General features: G+C 42.7%; 1 protein-coding gene across 1 annotated transcript in view; it reads left to right on the forward strand.

Annotated features, from left to right (window-relative positions):
- The window catches only part of THSD7B (thrombospondin type 1 domain containing 7B), a 2268639-nt gene that overhangs the window by 1587049 nt on the left and 659982 nt on the right, over positions 1 to 21608 (forward strand). Inside the window, exon 15 of the mRNA XM_069225078.1 lies at positions 3865 to 4128. Coding sequence (XP_069081179.1) covers positions 3865 to 4128 — 264 coding nt within the window. The remainder of the gene's footprint in view (positions 1 to 3864; positions 4129 to 21608) is intronic.

Below are 21608 nucleotides of genomic sequence, written 5' to 3' on the forward strand. Positions count from 1 at the left end.
GTGAGCACATATAATCAATGCACAGGCAGTTGGTGTCTCCCAATCACAACATGTGCCTGCTGAATGCAACAGTATTGGAAGGACAGAAAGCAACAGCAGCCAATTTAAGGCAGATGACGAATGCCATTAAGAAACTTTGCACAGTGATGCAGCAGGATCATGTCACCCACTGTAGACGCCATCACTAATTGATGGGTAGATTGCATGGGTTTAGCGCATCTGTCCATCGCCTCACAAATGCAACTGCTTAACTGTTATGACATGAAGTGGGCATGCAAGTGGAAATGGCACATTGCAATGGAGATGCTGCAGGGGATTGATGCAGGTTACCAATTTACTGGAGAACATGCAGACAGCCTAGGTCGCTGGAAACAGTGACCTAGGTGGTAGGGATAGTAAGGAGCTCTATATCCTCATTAGTGTGACTGCCCCTATTATGGAGTATAGGCTTTGAAGTCCTAGACACAGTGCTGTCTCAGAGGCCTCAACAAGAGATGCCGCTGAGCCCACTGAAAGTTCCAGTTGACGCAAAAAGGAATGAGGACATGTTCCGGGGCTTGCTGATCTGTGACATTGCACTACTTATATGAAGTTTATGGTGAAGCATTTGATTTAAGTACAGATAATGCTTTTGGATAACCTATCTTTTATGCCGACATATTTGACCTGACGTTAAGGCAATAAATGTGATACCTGTACCAATAAGGAACAATAAGCGGTCTCTTCATTACTTAGATTAAAATTAATTCTGTGTAATTTCTGCACATCTTTGTTTGCCTTCTGCTGCTCTTGATCCACATCCATCTGCAAGGTGACGGGTGGTAATGGATCATTATTCACATCAGACTCCGTATCTGAGAGTTCCGGGGGTATGTCTCTCGATGTTGCCATGTTGTGCAACATAGCACATGTAGCCACAATCTTGCAGCAGGTCTCTGGACTGCATTCTAGTGCACCCCACTTTTGTGCAGGCATTGAAAGCTACTCTTCAGCAGTCCAAAGAACCTCTCAAAAACAGTTTGTGTCCTCCTATGTGCATCATTGTAACACCGTTCACCTGGTGCCACTGGATTGAGGTATGGTGTGATGGTGAAGGACCCCACTGCAAATGCACTGTCTCCTACAGTGACAGAAGGAATATTGAGTCATTGTCATTTCTAACCTCACCTGTACACTATGCTACATTGTTCTGTGTTAAATTACCAAGTAGGTATCCTTCTCCAAACTCCCCACCAAGTAGTTGTGTGTAGATTCCAGTATGCTTGAATTTATAGGAGTCATGTGTGCTACCAGGGAATCTGGCCACTACATCTGTAATGATGTGTGAGGCATTGCAGATGATCTGTATGTTCATGGAATGGCTACATTTCCTATTTCTGGAGATTTACTCATTGTCAAATGGTGGACAGGTTGCAACATGTGTCCCATCAATGCAGTCAACGACGTTTGGGAATTTTAATTTTGTGAGCTACAAGTCCTGTGGGGTGTTGCGGAATTTGATGTGCTCATTGATTTTAGTTAACATTCCATTCAGAAGTGCATGGAAGAAGTGTGAGAGTGCACTTTGGGACACATCTCCAGCTGCTGCTATTAACCATGATAGCGTCCTGATGCTAAGAGGTGGAGGGAGTGTAACACCTGCACATGAGTGGGTATTGCATTGGTTCTGTCTCGCTGCAAGTTGTGGTTGCAAATTTGCTATTAGGTCTGATATCATGACAGATTCAACCTACACTTCTCCTCTGCTTGGTCAAACAATGTTATGCGCACTCTGAAAATGCGCTTCTGTCTCCTCCTCCCGCTCCTCAAATCTGCCAGGATCCTCATCCTCCTGACCATGCTGTAGTGTGCAGCCATTGTTGAAAAGGGCTGATACACTGTGGGCCTCTTTATTTAGTTTGCAACTGTTTACCACCTGATTTGAGCTAATCCCATAGTCAGTCTTCTCACACTGCAACACCAGGAAAAAACCCTTCAATAATTTCATACTTTTACAGGGCCATTATGTTTTATATTAAAAAACATCACATCTGTTTGCCTGAAAGACAACTGAATCTTCATTTGTATGTGTCAGCATTACTTAGGTTGATCGAAAGAAAACACTTTTTTATCAAACTACTGGAGCACTCCTTTAAGTTGGAACTTTGCAGTATTCATATCATTATGATATTAAAAGACCAGGTTAATGTATATCAAATAATATAGGGTAAACTGATGACATTCTTCCAATCATTGTATCCTGGCTCTAGCTAGTCACCTGTTTTTCCACCTAGTATTCTTATCTTTGATTTCCTGGTTTTGTTGTAGCAGTGTTGCATCAATTTCTGGGTTCTGATTTAGACTGTGGCAGACAGGGTACTCTGTCGCAAATGAGACAGGGTGTCCTGTTTGCTGAACCATCAGTCTACCTGTCTCATTTAGAGATGGGTGGACAGTAAGTATTTTATTGACAGAGCCCCTGTTGGCTCCATCAATAGAATACTTTCTCTGTCAGCCCAATGGTGTAGCAGACATTGCATGAAGGACATTAAGCTGTGTTCCTTATTTAGTGTGGACGTCATAATGTCTTTTTTCCTGAAAGGAAAGGAAAAACGATAATGAGCTACATATCGCAGCATGCAAGGGTCATTAATTTTTTTGTTTGTCAAAAAAAAAATCCTGCTTTGGCCGTTTGTTTTTGAAAAGCAAACAAAGTTAAAAGTTTGGTAGATGACCGTCAAAACCAACAGCAGCTATCAGCCAAACTTTTAGTAGATTGAGAGGAACTGCTGTGACTGTGGTTCCCTTCAATGTACTGTGATGACCGCTGGCGTTCATCCCTTAATTTGTACATTAGGTAGCAGATGTATTGTCATCCACTATCCTGATAGCCTGTACTCTGCTGGCCAAAACCCTAAATCAGATTCATAGTTTGATTCTTAGCAAATTTACCAGAACCTTGTTTGCTTAATGATGATCTTTACATAAGGATGTGCATAGCTACTGTGATACTGGGGTGACCAATTTAGTGCCGTGGAGACTGGTTCTGTGGCAGCTTTTCAGAATAACCACTGACTAGGCCAATCACTTCTATTTACACGTACTTTAGGTAAATTTATCTAAGTGATTATCACTCGCAGGTGGACAATCTGTGAACACCTCTGCCATCAAATGACACAAGCAGGTGTTTTTTCCAATAGTGTGAGAAATAAAAAATGTATAATTACCAGTAATATCAATAGATACCATGCAATATTGTTCAGGAATTACTCAGATCAATAGTATTTTACCACTTCCCAAGCGAGTTGAAGTGAGGTATTAGACCTCATGGAAGAAACTATAGCTCCCCCACTACTCACCAGAAGACCTATGCCCAATCCTCCCTACTTCCTCAGCAAAAGGTTTATGTCCAGGGATCTTCCTTATGGGGAAGGTCTACAAATGCCTATTGCCACCATGAAGGAGATTGGGGGGGATCTACTTTTCACTGAGTCATCTGATGTTGTTTATTGGTACTACCCAAGATTTGTAACAACTTCAGATTGCACCATGAGCATGATTTGCATATTTAGCAATACTTTTCTCTAGCAGAAACCCTAATAGTAAAACAAAATCATTCATTTTTTTTTCTAAATTATAGGCATTCCAGCATTAAAATAAATGAACGATAGCTGTCACAGAACATATTTCAATTTGCAACGTGGTCCTTTTAAAATGAATGTGAATGATTGTTTGTCTTATACATAAAGATGTACTGTTACACTAAACATATAAAACGATTTCTGAGATAATATAATTTAAAAAATAATAATGATCTAAACCTAACTCATAGATACAAATCTATATTTTTCTGCAAATAGTTAACATGTTTGTGTTTGGGAACAGGAAGAAGCAGAAAGCGTGACAGATGCCAGAACAATGAATTGTATCCTCTAGTGGAAACCGAAGCTTGTCCTTGCCAGGTCTTCACTTCACGACCCTTTGGAAATTGGTCAGAGTGTCTCATAGCTGAAGAAAAAAGCAGATTACCTATGGGAATGAAAATTCATGGAGAGATTAAAGAGTGCGGAGAAGGGTTGCGCCAAAAAGTCATCGCCTGTTACGATCAACATGAGAGGCTTGTGAGTCCTTCCAACTGCATCAGTTCTGGTAAGAAAGTGCATTAAATTGTTTCATAATGTATGTAGAAAGCTCCCGAAACTGAAATTCGCATTTTTATTAGAAAAACATCTGTAAAACTGATTTATATCATCTGTGTATTTATTTCACATTATTGCTGTTCCATTGTTAAAAAACTTGCATGTATATAGCCATGAGCCCTATTTTAACTTTTGTTCTAAAGCAGGGGTATATTCTGATCCTGTCGAGATGTAACCCGCAGTGCTGAAAAATTCATTTGTGCCTTTTATTGGCCCCAGTTTACATACTTTTAGATATCACTAAATCATACGGCTAAATTCGTGTGAGTGGGCATTATTTGCACCCAATCCATCAAACGCACAAAGGGGCTCATTTTCTAAAAAGTAGCACAATGCAGCACAGCAATTAAAGTTGCTGCACTGTGGTGACGTAGCACAGAGCCATATAACCGAACATATGGCTCTACTGCTCTTTCCTCAGGTCTGGTGCATAGGTAGGCTGCAAAGGTGTTTACTTAGGGGCCTAATTACGAGCTGTTTTGTGTCACTCTTGCTCCACGCAATGTGGTGCAAGCGTGACGCAAACCTTAAGTCGCATTTATGAATCCACTCAAGGCCACTTTGCTTAGCCCTAAGTGGCTCCATAACTTGGAGTAAGGCAAAGCTCTGCCCTGGGAGGCATTCCATTTTTTTTTATTAAGCATTTTCAATGTAACATTCACATATGACAACATGTAAACCAATGCACATAGTGCAGATATTGGTACACATGTGTTTACATTTTATCAAATTCCAAAATGACATAAGGTCTGGTACCCTAATACAGCAGTGACATCTGAGCCATATATTGACTTTTCCTAAAACTACAGTCCAACTACCCCCAGCAGATTCTCTCATGAGGTACACTGACATAGGTTCCCAGTAGTCTTTAGGGCAGGATGCTTTGGGGAGTTCCTCGTACCATTGTACTTTTCTTCCCCAGTGGATGGCAATTATCTTTACCAGTAGCAGGGATACTGCTGTCAACTTGCAGTTAGCAGGTTGTAAAGGCTTAACATACACCAGAAGACATGTGCAGGGGTCACACAGTACTGATTCATCGATGAGGTTGGTGATTATCCGTGTAATAAATTCCCAATACTTGTAAATCTTAGACCATAATGATCCAAGGTGTAAGAAATCTGACCCCTGTCTACTGCATCTGTTACAGATATCTTTCTGTTGGGACCCAAACTGGGCTAATTGCATTGACGTGTAGGACATCTGTTTACAGGAACTTGAAATGAATGATACATAAGTTCTCATTTGCAGTACGTCTGCTCGTCAGTGCACAGCAGAAAGACCACTCTAACCTAGTGAGCAGGGCCTCAAGTATCTCATTCCACTTGGCCAATTGTGTAGTATTGGACCCGCACATCTCCGCCTGCACCACATTACATAAGCCAGTGATAAGACCTACGTGGGACGTGCTAGTGAGCCCCAGTTGTAAAACTCTGGAGGTGGAGGGGGGCATGCGGAAAGGTCAGATATAGCTCTCTCAAAGCTGCCTGCACTTGTAAATATGTGAAATGTGTTAGGGGTGAGCCACGATTCCGTTGTGGCAGTGCAGAGAATTGTAGAAAGTGATTCTTGGGAAATTAGTCCCCCATCAACCTAAGACCACCATCTTTAAAGAGAGTCAGGGCCTTCGGCTCTTGTGTGACAGACAAACTAGGATCATATGCTCGCGGTAATGCAGAAGCATACCGAGGATGCCTACCTGTCCAAGCGCCAATGGCCTGTCAAGCACTCAACATCCAGTTAAGAGTACTAATACTGCCACAAATCATGTCCATTCATCTATGTGAATGCAATGAGGACAACAGTATAGGATCTGCAGCGTCTTGCTCTACTGCCAGGCGTGGTGTGTAGCGTTCAGGATGTACCCAATAGTGTGCATGCTGCTCCTGTACTCACAGGTAGTAAAGGTAAAAGTCTGGAGCATTAAAGCCACCCCACTTAAATGGAAGTGTGAGTTGCCTCCTTGCAATCCATTGTTGCTTTCCTGCCCAGGCCAGTGTTATCAACAAGGACTGCAGTGTCATAAAAAAGGCTTGAGAAAGGAGGATCGGAATGTTAACAAACAGGCAGAGAAATTGAGGATAGATGATAATTTTCATTACCGATACTCGGTCAGCCAGGGACAGTGGGAGAAGGAACCATTGCTGTATGTGTTCTTCCACATTAGAGATCACTCTACCGTAGTTACAGCGGGTCACTAGTTCCAGATCTCTGTGTACCCAGACACCCAAATACTTCCCTGGATCAGTGCACCACTTCAATGGAAGCTCTGTAGAGAACATCACAGTGTTAACTGTTAGTCTTATCACCTGTGACTTCTCCCAATTGATACACAGTCTGGACAGCCATTCAAACTGGACATGTTCTGAAAGGAGGACGACCAGCTGGCATTAAGGAGGATTGCTGCTGATTTTCATAGATGGATCTAAGTGTGGTAGCTGCGCAAATAGAGTACAGAGATTTTGAGTGATCCGTCGGGAGGGGATGAATCCAGCCTGATCCAGCAGGATCATATTGGGCATTAACGGAAGCAAATATGTAGCTATCAGTTTGGCTAATATTTTAGTATCAGTGTTAATAAGGGATAAGGGGCGATATGATTCACAGTGCACAGGCGGCTTGTCAGGTTAGGAGCATGACAGTTAATGCCTCTCTAAGGGAGGGTGGAAGGCGTTGTGCCTTGTAGGTCTCCTCAAGCACTCACAGGAGGTGTGGAGCCAGTAGGTCTGCATAATCTTTATAGAATTCCCCTGGTATACCGTCCAATCCCAGAGCCTTGCCATTAGGCAAGCCACATATGGTTTCTTCAATGTCATCAATGGTGAATGGCTGACTGAGATATTCTATTTGTCTTGATGATGGCCACAGCAATGCTAAGTCATCCAGTTAGCCCGCTATATCGTCAGCTGTCGCTGTTTCTCTGTGCCCTTATAGCACAGCATAGACCACGGAAGACTGTTCTAGTCTGGACCTAGGGGCATATTTAAGAGCCCCTTACGCCACCAGAGCATGCTCTGGTGGCGCTGTGCACTGCAGGGTATTCACAAGGTGGCGTTAAGCTCCTTCACATGCAGCACTTTGCGTGGGAGGGGTATGCAATGGGTGTTGCTGTGGGCATGCCACAGCAACACCCACTGCATTTTGACGCTGCCTCAGATTTGAGAGTTTTCGTAAACCTGAGGCAGTGCCAAAATCTAATGCCACCCCAGGGAAATTAATTTCTCCTCATTTGTTGCTCTTTCCATGTGTCTTGCATTTTGCACACATAGAAGAACCAAATCGCCATTGAAGATTGTTTTTGTGGAGGGAAGTCTCCCACTCAACACAGCCATCTTGCACCATGGTGCAAGGGTGGTTCTGTTGGAGCTCGGCAGCAAAGTAGCAAATTTTGCACCAGTGCAGGGGGAAAAACATTGTAAATAGGAGCATCCCTGCATTTTGAAAATGACGGTGCCTGATGCTGCCAAATTTGACCCATCAACGCACACCGTCATTTTTACTTAAATCTGGCCCACAGTGTCATTGGTCATCCCACTGTGTGAGTTGACGATACTCACCAAGGCCCAAATTTAAGAGGGCCGAGCGCCTCCTTGTGTCACATTAGAGTATTTTTTTTATGACCCCCGTTAGGGGGACCGCTAAAATGGTGCAGTGGAATCTATTCCACTGTGCCATTTTTAGCAGCTATTTTTAACACCGGCACAGAGCAGGCATTAAAAGGGGGCACACATGTATTTGTAATGAGCCCCTATGTACCTTGAAGGATTAGCGCCAAACCTGCACCAGGGTGCACCACATGTTTAACACAGCGCACACATGGTGGAAATTAGGAGGGCGCTGATGGGTTCAAGAAAAGTGTTGCTACATATAATGCAGCACCCCTTTTCTTGAATTTAGGCCTTTCTGTGCAGGGCCCCAGAGGACTTATGTTTGTTAGCCAGGGCATGCCCAGGCCTACACCCCTCACCATATGCATGTGCAACATGTCTCCTCAACAGATGCCGCATCTCATGTTCAGCAGTCTCATTGTAGTTAGTCACCTGTTACTGAACACTCGGTCCAGAATACTGATCATTATGGCAGGAGAAGGGTTAGAGGCATACTCTAGCTCCAAACTCTGTAGGGTGTCTTCAATAGTTCGCAATTGGGACCAAATATTTTTCAATATGCCTACTTGTGTCCCAATGCATACCCCTCTAATAGTGACCTTAAATGCCTCCCAGAGGACATCTTCACTCTCCACTGAGTCTTTGTTTAGAAGAAAGTACTCCACAATGGCTCTATAGCACATCCCCAAAACACCCGGATGAGCAGAGCTGAAGGGGATAGGCACCAGCAATATGGCAGAGTGACATACTTGGGGACACACACTGTCATGTGTACCAGAGCATGATCGGAGAGTGTGCGAGGAAGTTGGCGTACCTCACCTACCCAACTCTGGACCTCCTTTGTTGTCAACCAGTAACCAAGACATGACCATGAGCCATGCACTGAAGAAATATGTGTGCCCTCCCTGACTCCCGCGTGTTGTATCTGCCACATGTCTATAGCCCAAACTCTGTCATGGATTCTCACATTACTTTGGTGGCATGCATATCCTGCCCACTTGAAGAGGCAGCACTCTCTAGCATGGGATCCATGCATATGGTAAAATCCCTTCCCCATATCAAAGGCATAGACGGCAAAACTTACAAACGGACCCATATATGCAAAAATAATTCTGTTTAATCCACATTCAGACCATAGGAGTTAACCATTGTGACCGTAGTGCCACATAATTTGCCTTTTACCATAGCATATCGACCATGCTCTTCTAGCTCAGAAAGCACCAGATCAAATTGCACTGTTTTCCGAATTAGGATAATTACTTCCCGGGCAAAGGTGGAGTACGAGGAGGTCAAATGAAAACCCACCCATTTCTCACCCACCACATCCACGATGTGCCTTGGGTTATTTAACCCCAATAGGTTCCAGGACATGAAGCTGAGAGAAGTCACTTTGGGACTGTCAGCAAGGCTCATGCCACCAGGACATCATCAGCTACTTGCTGTTATCATATACATCAATACCAGGCAAGGCACCAAAAAACAGTTTGCATGGGCAAAACAGATCCCCATACACTTCCCATCCACTTCAGCAAACCCAACCTGCTAAAGGCACATTCCCACCTACCCAAGCTCAACAAAATCAGTGGCAACCACACTGTGCACAAATCTCCCATACTGCAAATGCCACCAAGGGCACACAGGACATTCCTTCCTGGGGGCAGGAAGAGAGTCGGGCCTCCAGGTGACAGAGCCATCATTGCAACTGTCATACCCTGAGAGCATATATTAGAGCTAGAAAAGCAGTACATATTATAGGGAATTTGAGTAACCTTCAGGTCCTTTAGGGCCAAGAGCAACCTCTAAATCTCCCAGTAATCATATCAGACTAGGTCCTAACATCAGTCAGATGGCTTTATTTGAGGAGGACATGACACCCAGCCCTTTCTTGTATACTCCAGGACGGCTCATGGCACGGTGACGATTTTCAGACCCTGAGGCAGGACCACCGAAGTCTAGCCATGTATAGTGTGGCATAGCCCAACCTAGCCTGTTGCAGTTTCTTTTTCACTGGTGCAAACTCATGTCTCGCTGCATGGAACGCCATGTCAAAACTTGGGAAGAAGGCAATTTCAGTTCCTTGATACTGGTTTGTCTTTCTTTCCGTAGAAAGTTGAATCACCACATCCCAGTCCTGATAGTTGAACAGCCTGGCAATCATGGGTCCTGATGATGCTCCAGTGATGTCCCCAGCGATCAATGGGTGTGCTCAATGACCAGCATATTGGAGAAAAGATCAGCCCCAGACACATCTCTAAGTAGCTGCTCAATATAATGTTCCATTTTCCCAACATTAGCAGTCTCTGGGATACCAAGAATTTGAATTTTATTTCTGTGGGACCTTGCCTCAAGGTCTTTGTTCTTTGCTTGAATGAGGGCAATCACTTTCTCCATATTGAGAGAAGTTTGCTGCATGTTTTACAGAGTATATACTGTTATAGAAATATGCTGTTCTGCTTCTGTTATGCGCACCTTCTGTCACAGATATGTGCTGTTCTGCCTCTGTTAGGCGCGTTCCATTTTGGTCTAGTTTAGTTGTCATTTGTTCTCTGCGCAAGTTAAGGGATTCAATTTTGCTGTCAATTAACTGCAAATCTTGCTGCATAGCTATCAGTGTACTTTCCTAGGTTGAGCCTCCTGTAGCTTGCTATTCATGCTCTGCCCCCGAAGATTCATCTTGCAGAGGCTTGCCAGTACATATAGCTTCAAATGTTAAGTGCGATTGCTGCTTGTCAGTCTTCTCCCTGGTGCATCATAGAAAGTCCACCTAATGTTAGACAACTGTATTACCAATTAGTGGCTGCTACTGTTATCAGGTCCCAACTCACTGCTGTGCATAGCAAGGAAGACAACGAGTATGGAGATCACGGTTGCCCTAGCAGTCGCATCCTGTCCTGAACGCGGGAGCTATTTGACCACCTCCTATCTCCACTTCCAGCTGTTCACAAAGAGTAGCAAATTGTCAATGTGAGCCCATTGTAGCAGTCAGAAGTGTCCAGTCAGCACCTGTCATAACCAGAGGTACCAGACACCTGCCAGCCAGCCAGGGCTCAAGAACACATGGCAGAATCAGTAAAAGGCCTTCTGGATCCCCTGCTCAATTGTATGACACACTGGTCCATGCCCCAGTTCACCTCATAGTTCAGGGCACTCAAAACCTAAGGACCCAATGGAGGTAGGCCATCATGGGGAGGAAGGCAGCTGCAGCACTACATCAAGGTGTGCACAGTTACCTCCAGTGTCATCTCCTTTCTCACCATCCTGGGCCCTTAAGATCACATAGCACTTGTCACCCTCTCCAGATGTGTGATCCAAGGCCAGTAACCTCACTCGGGTTACTTCGCTGTTGCCACCCGCCACACTAGCAGGCTGCCGCTGGGCCCATCTACACACCAATTACCTCTACTCACAGTCCACATGACTCCCACAGCTCCAGACATCTCAGCTTCTCTCACATGTCACGCCTAGTGGCCGTCACACAAACTTACAATCACTGGGTGGTATTCTGACAGCCTCTAAGTCTTAGGGGAGCCACCCCTGCCAGTCACTCCCCAAGGATAAACTCGGTCAGCAAGCTATTGCCACCATTTTGTCTGAGCGCTAGGGCCCGAAACTCAGATTTGGGTATCGTGCAGCCCCGATTACTCCCGCCATTGTTTGTATGTATTCGCTTCTCTCCACGTTTCACAATACAGCACCTTCTCGGGGTGAATGGGCTTCCAGAGCCAGGATTAATCTAGGATACCTGGCTATGGTCTGCAGAGCTGCACTTCTGTGAAGCCATCTTGCTTCAGGCTCTCTAGCACCTCCTGGGAGGAATTCCATGGGAGTTGCATGGGTCTTCCCATGCAACTCCCATGGCTTCTGACGCATTTCCAGATTTAACAGAACTGGTAAACCTAGGAATGCACCAAAAAGATATGTGTTCCCAGGAGCAGCATAACAAGGAGAAATATCCTTATTTCTCCCCATTACTTCTTCTTTTTATGTGTGCTACGTTCGGCAGCACACATAAAAGGTGTCCCTTGCTGCACATAAAAATCCTGCATGCAAAACTGGCACCCTTGAACCATGGTTCAAGGGTGCTTGCATTTGCACTCGGCAAACAAAAGGGCACCAACGCAGAGGAAAAGGAAGGAATGCACCATGTTGACTTAAATACAGTGCTTTCCTGCCCTTTCCCTGTCATGCAGTGCAGCTCAGCAAGGTGACTTGTTTATAAATAGGTCACTGGGTGTCTAGCATACGTTTTGCACTGAAAGGTTAAATTACTATAATTAGACTAACTTTGAATGTTTTCTCATATTGCAAGTGTGGTGTAGAGTGCAGCACATATGCAATGTGAGAAAAGTCAGTAGAAAATAAAAACATTTATCATTGGTAGCCCTTGCCTAATGGAGGCAATATTCCTGTCTACCAATTTTAGTAGATAGGACTTTGAATCAAAAATCATGGGTGTTAGTGTGGAAGGTCCACATAACAAACATGCAGTGCCCCCTTGATGTAAAGTAGTGCAAAGTTGTACAAAACGTTATTTGTTTAAATGCAAAATTATAGGACAGAAAAAGTTTTACATTGGAAAGTAAAAACTGAGGTGTAAAAAGAGAGCATTTTCATATAAACTGTATAAAATTGCAAAACAAGTTGAAAGTGCTTTAAAAAGCTGTAGTAAACAGATAAAACGTATACAGATAAAAAAGTTAGTTATGCATAACAATTTACAGGAAAAAATAGCTCCTAGGTTTACCTGCCTACTATTTTACACTTGGGCCAGCACATCCATCTCCTGTGTGATTTCACCAGTTGTACAAACAAACAAATGAATTTATGCATTGATGAGATTATTGGTGTCAAAATGTGCTGCCAAAAATGTTAGTGACCAACTTCCCTTTCATTCAAACTGATTTGTCAATAAATCATAAAGTTATGATATTTACTGTAAAATCATGTAGCTATCAAATAGCAAAAGTGTCTTGAGTAGAGATGCCTTGTTATTCAGTGAAGAACCTTTGTGACATTCCATATAACTCATTGACTTCTTACAAATTTTAGACTTCTCAGATATCATATCTTACATAAATTGCAACAAGAGTGGCCATTTTAATAGATCAGCTGAGCATTAGGAAGATCACAGACAATCCCGTCCCTATAATATTTTAAGTACTTTAATTTCCATCCAGCTTCCTCAAAGACTTGTATCTGTTGGCTACTCAAGCACCAAAGCCATGAAGGAAGCCCCTGACTCCTTCCCTGCCACCCTGAAAATAAAACACCACATCACCAACCCACTGGAGCCCACAACTTCCACTGCGTTTCCCCATACTCCTGAATTGGACTAATCATCTCACCATTCCCTTGACTATCACACATACCACTCACCCACATAAAGTGTGGCAGACAAAAGAAAAAAATATTGCCTGCTTCTTCAAGGACATCCATCTAGAAAAATTCTAAGAGATATCTAACCTACACAGATAGTTCCCATCCTAAACAGATGTGGACAGCTTTTTCAACATGTGCAAAGTCATTCTGAAGAATCACATTGAATGCTTTCCTCCACCAAAAATAGTCTTGTTTTCAAGCCTAGTCCATTAATTCTTTGCAACACCCAATAACATACCAAAAATAAGTGTGCTCTCAGAAAACAGGAGTAGAAATAGAGATGAAAACTCCAGGAGGACCTTACCCTTCAGAAAGCACTCCACCCCAACTACCACTCCATTGTCACCACTGCTACCAATAATGGAGCAATCATTAGGAGCAAACCCAACTTTAAGGCCATTAAACTGTGTCCCAGTGCCAGCCCAGAACCTCCTGTTCCACAGTCAACCAAAAGGTGTAATATTATCAACCTCATAAAAAATCCGCAAAATCAGATATAACACCACTGATTCATCATCTCGATTCACCCAAGACATGGGTGAAATTTTAAATTATGCCGGCGTAATTCAAGTAATTTCGGGAATTTCACATTACTTGTTGTGGTAAATTCACAGTACTACTCCATTATACCACTTTGCATAATTACATTCCAGTTGTGGTAAAAATTTACAGCAAATGTGCCATTCACAGTTAAAATATATGACAAATGCACTGACAGAGCAGAATGTGAGTGTGTTTTCATGGTGCTTATGTTTTGTAAAATATAATCACAAAATGAGTAATTGGTGCATACATTGATGCAGGAAAGCATTTCACACTCAAATATAGTACAACATGACGGATTTGATTTACATTTACTTTTGCAAAAATCAAAAGAAAATGATGCATTTTTGGCACCAATCCCTATATCCATCTAGTCCTACTGAACTGGTTCTGTCTATGCGTGGGATATAAGTGACTAGTGGTCTTGTGGTACAGATGTGTCTGGATGGTTGTGGAAGGAGATGCGACTATTCACGCAGGGGGAGCCTAAGTTGTGAGATGCCTTGAATGTGTGCAGAAGAAGGTTAAAAATGAGCACATTTGTTTATCAGGTGCCCGCGGAGTTCCCTTAGATGTGGTTTGATGTGATCTTTGTGTGAGAATGAGGATGAGTCTGGCTGCTGAGTTCTGGATGATTTTTAGTCTTTTAGTGAGTTGTTTGGAAATCCCAGTATAGATGGTGTTTCCATAGTCCAATTTGCTAGTTTGCTGTTGATGATGATTCTGAAGTTCCTGGCATGGGTGCTAAGTAGAGATGTGAGTCAAAGTTCGGCAGGCCATCTGTTGGAGCCGTATGGTGAGATATTATTTTCGAAGATCGCTGCTTCTTTCTTGTTGGTATTGAGCTTCAGACAGTTGGATTTCAACCATTGGGCTACTTCAGTCATGCCGGCATTGAACCTGTTTATTTTATTGTCCGAGAGGAAAAGTATGAGTTGTATGTCATCATTGTAGGAGAGTATGTTGATGTGAATGGATGTCACTTGCCCGAGGGATCTTGCATCTGTTAAATATGGTGGGGCTGCACAATAAACATTGTGGAACCCCACAGATGAGTTTGTGTGATCTATCTGTAAAGAAGGACCATATCCAGCAGAGAGTGTGTCCTCAAATTTCAATCTGGTGAAAACGCTGGTGAGGATAGGGTGTGAGACCATGTGAAATGCTTTAGTGAGGCATAATATTATTAGGGCTTCTATGTCTTCTCTGTCAACAATCATGCGGATATCATCTGTGGCGGTGATGATTAGTGCAATTTCTGTTCTGTGGTTTGGTCTGAATCCAGACCTCATGGCACTGAGGAGGCTGTGGTTGCTGAGGTGGTTGGTGAGGGATTGATTGATCAGTTTCTTTAATACCTATGCTTGGTATTGTGGGAATGTGATGGGTCTATAGTTGGAAAGCATAGCTGGGTCAGCTGATGGTTTCTAGAGCAGGGGCATGCCAGTGGCATGTTTTGCAATATCTGAGAATGTGACTGAGTTGATTGAGACATTTAGGATTCCTTTTCTGAAGGTGTGGTGGGGCCTGGATAAATGGGTCCCTGAGTGCGAGTCTTTCATAGTCGACAGTGGTGATGGCGGGCCAGGAGGTCAGTGTTCGTTCTTCAGCCTTGATGGGAAGTAGAGTTGTAACAGTGACAGTGATGTGCAGAAGCTTTGAGATTAGTGTTCCGTATGCGCTGGTGGTAGTTTATTATGGTGGGATTGAGACGTTTTCTGTGGTGTCTTGACCTGTTCTCAATTTGAGCTCCAGTTGGTTGCAGTAGTTTTTCATCAGCCACATTGTACCAGCTGACCTGTGGTGGGGCTCTTGCTGTTGGGTTGCAATTTAGTTTTTTATAGAAAGGCCATGGAGTTTGGGAAACACAATGTTAATTGAGCGACTCTCTCCTGAAAAAAATTAAAACTGATTTCCCAACAGAATACTGCAGAACAGTAATTTAAGCTCTAGTTTTCTCCTTCTTAGATGGAGGCAACTCCCTGTTCAAAAAGGTCAACGGCAGACAAGACGCTCCGACATGGAATCATTACCTTCAAAGTATGCAGGGTATCCTTGGGATTAGTGTCAGGAGTAGACTTGACCTCTCACGAAGTATTTTGGCGCATGACAATTAATTCCAGTACATCATGTGACTGTCTGCAGACAATACAGTTATTGCCAAGCTGTAGCACAGATGGTCCATGCAAGCAATCATGATAGTACAGAAGACAGTGAGCATTAGGATGCCAGACTAATATCACTCCCAACCTTAAAGTAATTTAAAAAGTTAAACCAATGCACAGATTCACTGCATTAATAGAGTTATGGAAGAATTAGTTGGAAACCAAATACATAAATGGATTGAAATAAACAGGTACACTTGCTTGTAAAGGTGTTAACAGAGATAAGGGATAGGATCCTGAAATATCTAATCAACCGACAGATGATCACCCTACTTCTTCACTGACAAGCTCAATCACAACATTTATCTCAAAGAATGTTACATCATTTTTGGCTGCGCTCTCCCATAGCTCAATACACTGACATTCAGCAGCTCACTAAGGGGCAGATTTAAGATCCCCTAGCACCTCCTTGTGCCACATTAACGTAATATTTTTTACACTAATGTGGCCCAACGAGGTCAAATTAGTTGCCCTAAATTTACAAAGTGGTGCAATGCATGCATTGTGCCACTTTGTAACCCTTTGTGCTACATCGTACCTGCGCCAGGCATAATGCATGAAACCTAAAAGATTTCTTTGCGTAATTTTTTCTGTGCTTTTAATACCTCCTCAGAGCAGGAGTTAAAAGGAGGCACACCATTGTTTACAATAGACCTTAATGGGCTTTGCAGCATTAGCATCAACATTTTTTACACTAATGCTGCAAAGCTCTGAACTAGCATCAAACATTTTGACGCTAGTTCCCCTAACAACCACCACAGTGTGTTGTATCTTAGATACGACGCACGCATGGGAGTGTTGGGGAGGGGCTAAGGGGCCCCAAAAAATTGGTGCTGCACTGGGTGTAGCACCACTTTTCTTAAATCAGGCTCCAAAAGCTTAAAAAAGACTTTGAACTTACACCACCATTTGCTGTCCTGCACAGTGTCTAAAGGATCCTTCTGTTCTTTATATTCTACTGCAGTTACATAAATCACTAGGCTCTTATTTTAAGAATTTTCCCATCAAAATCGAGTAGTGTGTACTGACAGAATTAGTTTCACATTTGAGATAAAGGTCAACGCCTAGCAGTGATTTACAAAATCCATGTGACATAATACCTTTATGCCGCAAAGTGATCCAGGGCTGGGTGATCCGGAAAAAATGATGGCTGGAAAACTACGGGCAGATTTATGAAAAATGGAGTTGCACCTAGTGAGCCGCAAGGTGATCCAGGGCTGGGTGATCCGGAAAAAATGATGGCTAGAAAACTACGGGCAGATTTATGAAAAATGGAGTTGCACCTAGTGAGCCCCTTAACGCCCCCCCTAACGCCACCATGGTAGCGCCATATTTAACATACGGCACACCATGGCGGTAGTTAGGGTGACTAGCGTCCAGTGCTTTGCAGGATTAGTATAAACAATTATGGCGCTAACCTGCAAAGCAGCCAGAGACCTCAACGGGAGCCTCTTTTTAATGCCTGCACTCAACAGGCGTTAAAAAATGCAGATAAAAATGGTGCAAAGGAATCTCACAGATTCCTTTGCACCATTTTACAGCCCCCTTCCTAGCCCCGGAACACCTCCCTTGCAAACATTATGCCTGGTGCAGGCATAATGTGGCGCAAGGGGTTACAAAGTGTTGGAATGCAAGCATTGCTCCACTTTGTAAATATGGCACAGCCTTTTTCCCCTCCCAACACCACATTAGCATACAAAAATGACGCTAATGTGGCATTGGAACAGCACAAGCCAGCATAAATCTGGCCCCACATCTAGGCCTACACTTATCAACCCCCAACTCTACAAAATCAATTACATCTAGCCAGCAACATCAATTCCCACTTAACCAACCATTAGGCAGCAATCTTACAGGGCACACCACATTCACGATTTAAGTATGCCAACACACTATAACAACCTTCTCAGATTTCACTGTAAGCGAGCAGCGTAAATTATTCGAGCTGATGTACATGTTCAAAACTGTGGAGCTATTCAATGGGCTTTGTAGAACCTCCATTGCTTAACAGTGGATACACACATCAGATTTAAGACATACTTGCCCCCCCATAAAGTACTCAACATTGCTATGTATTCTTATCTGTTTGCTCTAGTCAGTCGAATACAATGTAATAATTTATTTAAAGTAAGTTTATAGACACTTAATAGTGAACAATACATACAGAAAGTATAAAGGATAATAAAAAGCCTAAGAGAGCATAACCTCTAATAAAGTTTAGCAGTTTAGCAGTTTCGGCCCTGTGGAGCACATTAACACCTTCGCATAAAGTGCATACAATTCAATTTTCAAACCTCACTAAAAAAACAGCTCGACTTTGCTGGATAAATAATGCATGCATCAAATCATGAAGAGACATTTACACAGCAAGATTTAATTCCGCCTTGCTTGCTCTGGCAATATATTTTCCGAGCGCGAGAAGCCTTTTTTAAAATGTTTGTTAAACATCCAAACATCCACCTATAAATTGTCAGCCAAATACAAAGGCACTGAGTCAGAGGCAGCAGATAACAAACAGAAATGATGGTCTGGATGGTCATACTACGATGTCATGCTCAAAACCGCCAGCAATCTTTTAAACCAAAGTGTTAACTGGGGTTTACTTTTTTCACTATTACCTCTTGTGCCCAATACTCAGATTGTTCAGTGCATTTAATGTTCCAATATTTTAATGTTATTTTAGTAAAATTGTAATGCCCATTCTATCACTAAGCTAGTAACACTAGGACCATTGGTATATTGGGTCAGTTTATTCTCCACTAGTGAATTGTAAAGTTATAGGCCTGGCTTTAGTTATCCCACATGGCGCAAACAAGCAGGACAGAAGATAGAATTGTTAAGTAATCTGAGGAGTTCATGGGTTGAGCTAGGGCTAGTAGAGTTCTGGGAAGACCCAGCTTCTACCCTAGCAAATGCTGCTTTAGTGGTTAAACAGAGGTACTGGGAGAAGGTATGTGTCCGGATCGAACAGGCAATTTCCAGAGGACCACTGACAAGATGTTTCTTAATGCACAAACGTGTGCCTAAGGTCAAGGAGTTTTTGGATTACGTTAGACCAATACATGCCCGTATGCTGTTTCTGCAGGTCTGGAATGTCACTCTCCCCGTTGCTACCTTTACTGCATCTTGGTCCTCCTCAGTAGATGGCGATAAGAGTTGTACGTTTTGCACAAGCTTTGAGGAAACAGATGAACTTCTGCTTTTCTTTTGTTCAAAATATGTCATCCCCAGAAGCAAGTAGATTGTTCCCATATGCAGGTGTTTGTCAATCACAGACAGAGCCAATGCCCTAGGGATCTGCAAGTGTGAATCCACCCCAGTGGTAGTGGTCACAGGCTCTAAATTTCTTTACACTGCTTGTGTTATTACAGGAAAGGAACTATTGAAACTATTGTGAACCAGGCTAACAGGCTTGGACTACTACTTCAAAATATTTACTTTTTAGTCTTATTAACCTATTTAGTCTAATTTTATAAATGCTGATACATTAAGAGCTTTTTCATGTGTGTATTAATTTTTTTAATTATGTATTTAAATGTTTGTAGCAAAGGGGTGTTGTGTTACTGTCATATGACAATTTAATAATTTATTTTGATCTGTCAATAAAATAAAATAACATATTATTGAAACATTACCAAACATTAGGTTTCATATAATGTGCAATGAATCACGTTGTAGTGCACATGCATACCATAAGATTTGGGAATTGCCTCTGAAGCGCAAACCCTCCAAGCCCAGCTCCATTTATATGAACAGATTTTACTGACAAACTTTTCTTCATGATAAATAAACTTTTTAAAATGTGCTGTCCATCTTCTGTGCAGCGATCACATATTCCATACTAATAAATGACTACAATATTAAATGAAAGACCCAAAGGACAGAGGTTCTTAGTAGAAGACAAACCATGTAGAATTTAATTAACATCACGCAAGAGAAGAACTTAACTTCCTTGATGAAAATTCATCAGACTTTTTAATTCAGTCTTTCATTTTGCAAGCATTAGTCTTGAAAATTGAATTTCATAACCCATTTCTATTTATACATAACCCTTGCAGATATTATCACAACATATGATAAAGGGAGACCAGAGTGAAGGATGGTTTTGACATCACAATTAGCCCTGGCAAACATTTTCAAATTAGCCCCATACTGCAGGAAGCCACAAGTAGAATATGGGTCATTGGACCATGGTTGGCCCACAGCCACCCACCTAGAAGTCATCAAGATTGCATCCTAGTAGAGAAATGCCAGTGTGGTAGCATGACTAATCAAGAACTGGTACATAGACATTTAAAGAGTCTATAAGTCACAGATGAGAATTAAGTTAAATTTGTAGTCAGAAGTGTTAGACTCTGATTCACAGAATTGGGATTGTCATACTTTTAATAGCAAGATTTATAGGACTATAAATCTGGCATATCACTAGGAATAAACTGCAAATATGATTTGCAGCAGTCAAAAAAATTGTGGTGGTATCAAGTAAGGTGTGGAATCAAGAAAAGGAAAGCCTAATGGATGGCTATTGAAATTCTAGGAACATCAACAGAGTAGGACCATTAAAGATATAGAAAATGATTTCATATAAGCACACACATTGCACAATCACATGTAAATCCACTTTTAAACTATGCAGAAAGAAGTGTGCTTCCACTGAAATTGGGAGCAGATCCTGTGCTTTTCAATGACATCTTTATGATTGGGGAGATCCTCAAATTCCCTCCTCATTCAGTAATCTCAAACTCTGGAACATGTCCATGTTCTTTTAAGGGACCTATAAAAATGTCTAATGTGCCTGGGCAGATCAGGCAGCTCTTGTGGTTATCCTTGTACATTGTTTTGGCCGGCAGGATCACATGAACTGCTCATATCATGAAATCTACCAATTACATGTTTGTCTGTGGATCAAATTAGCCAGGCTTTGTGTCCCAATCTCGCTCAAGGAATTAACTTAAAAAGCAAACACATTTTGCTGTCTGAAAAATGATTTTGCCCATCTCTTAGGCTGACCTACCAGTGATAGGAAATGTTGGTAGCAAACACCAAGGTGTGCCACCTGACAAACTTCACACACAACAAGTCGCTCTTGTACCAACGTCTTCCACTGTTCTTTCATCTCCTGTGTGCCATCTTCAGACTTTTGAACCTGTCATCGGCCCCACAATTGTTACTGCTTTATTCAGATTACCAGGAAATCGTGTTTGGCCAATGAAGTACATGTGGTTTTTGGCCAGAAGCTGCTGTTGGTAAAACTGTAAATGCAGTGTATTAAAGTTTTCAAATATTTCACTCAACTGCATATCTGACTAAGTCGCAGGTCATGGGACAGAAAAGGGGTGGGGCGGCACGGCATGTTGCTGGAACGGCAGGGGGCAAAAAAAAATGTAACTTACCTTTTTTCCACACCGATATGCTCTTCTCCTCCGTCGCTGCTGCAGGCTCAGGCTCCCAGCCTGCCCTGCGGCCAATCCTGACGCTGCTAAGAGCACCATCAGGATTGGCTGGGAGCACCCGGATAAGGCACTCCCAGGCAGACTGGGAGCCTGTGCAGGCTCTCTTCAGCCCAGCAACCATGTTGCTGGGCTGGAGAGAGCCCTGTGCCCATGTGTGTTTGGCCGGCCCCAGGTGGCCGGCCAAACATACTTGCGCACTGAGTGGAAGTGCTGTGCACTCCCACTCTGTCCAACGTCGTGCCAGTGGCCCAGCCCACTTTTACAGAAACAACATAATAAACT

Source organism: Pleurodeles waltl, chromosome 3_1, assembly GCF_031143425.1.
Source record: "Pleurodeles waltl isolate 20211129_DDA chromosome 3_1, aPleWal1.hap1.20221129, whole genome shotgun sequence".
In the NCBI taxonomy this organism is placed as follows: Eukaryota; Metazoa; Chordata; class Amphibia; order Caudata; family Salamandridae; genus Pleurodeles; species Pleurodeles waltl.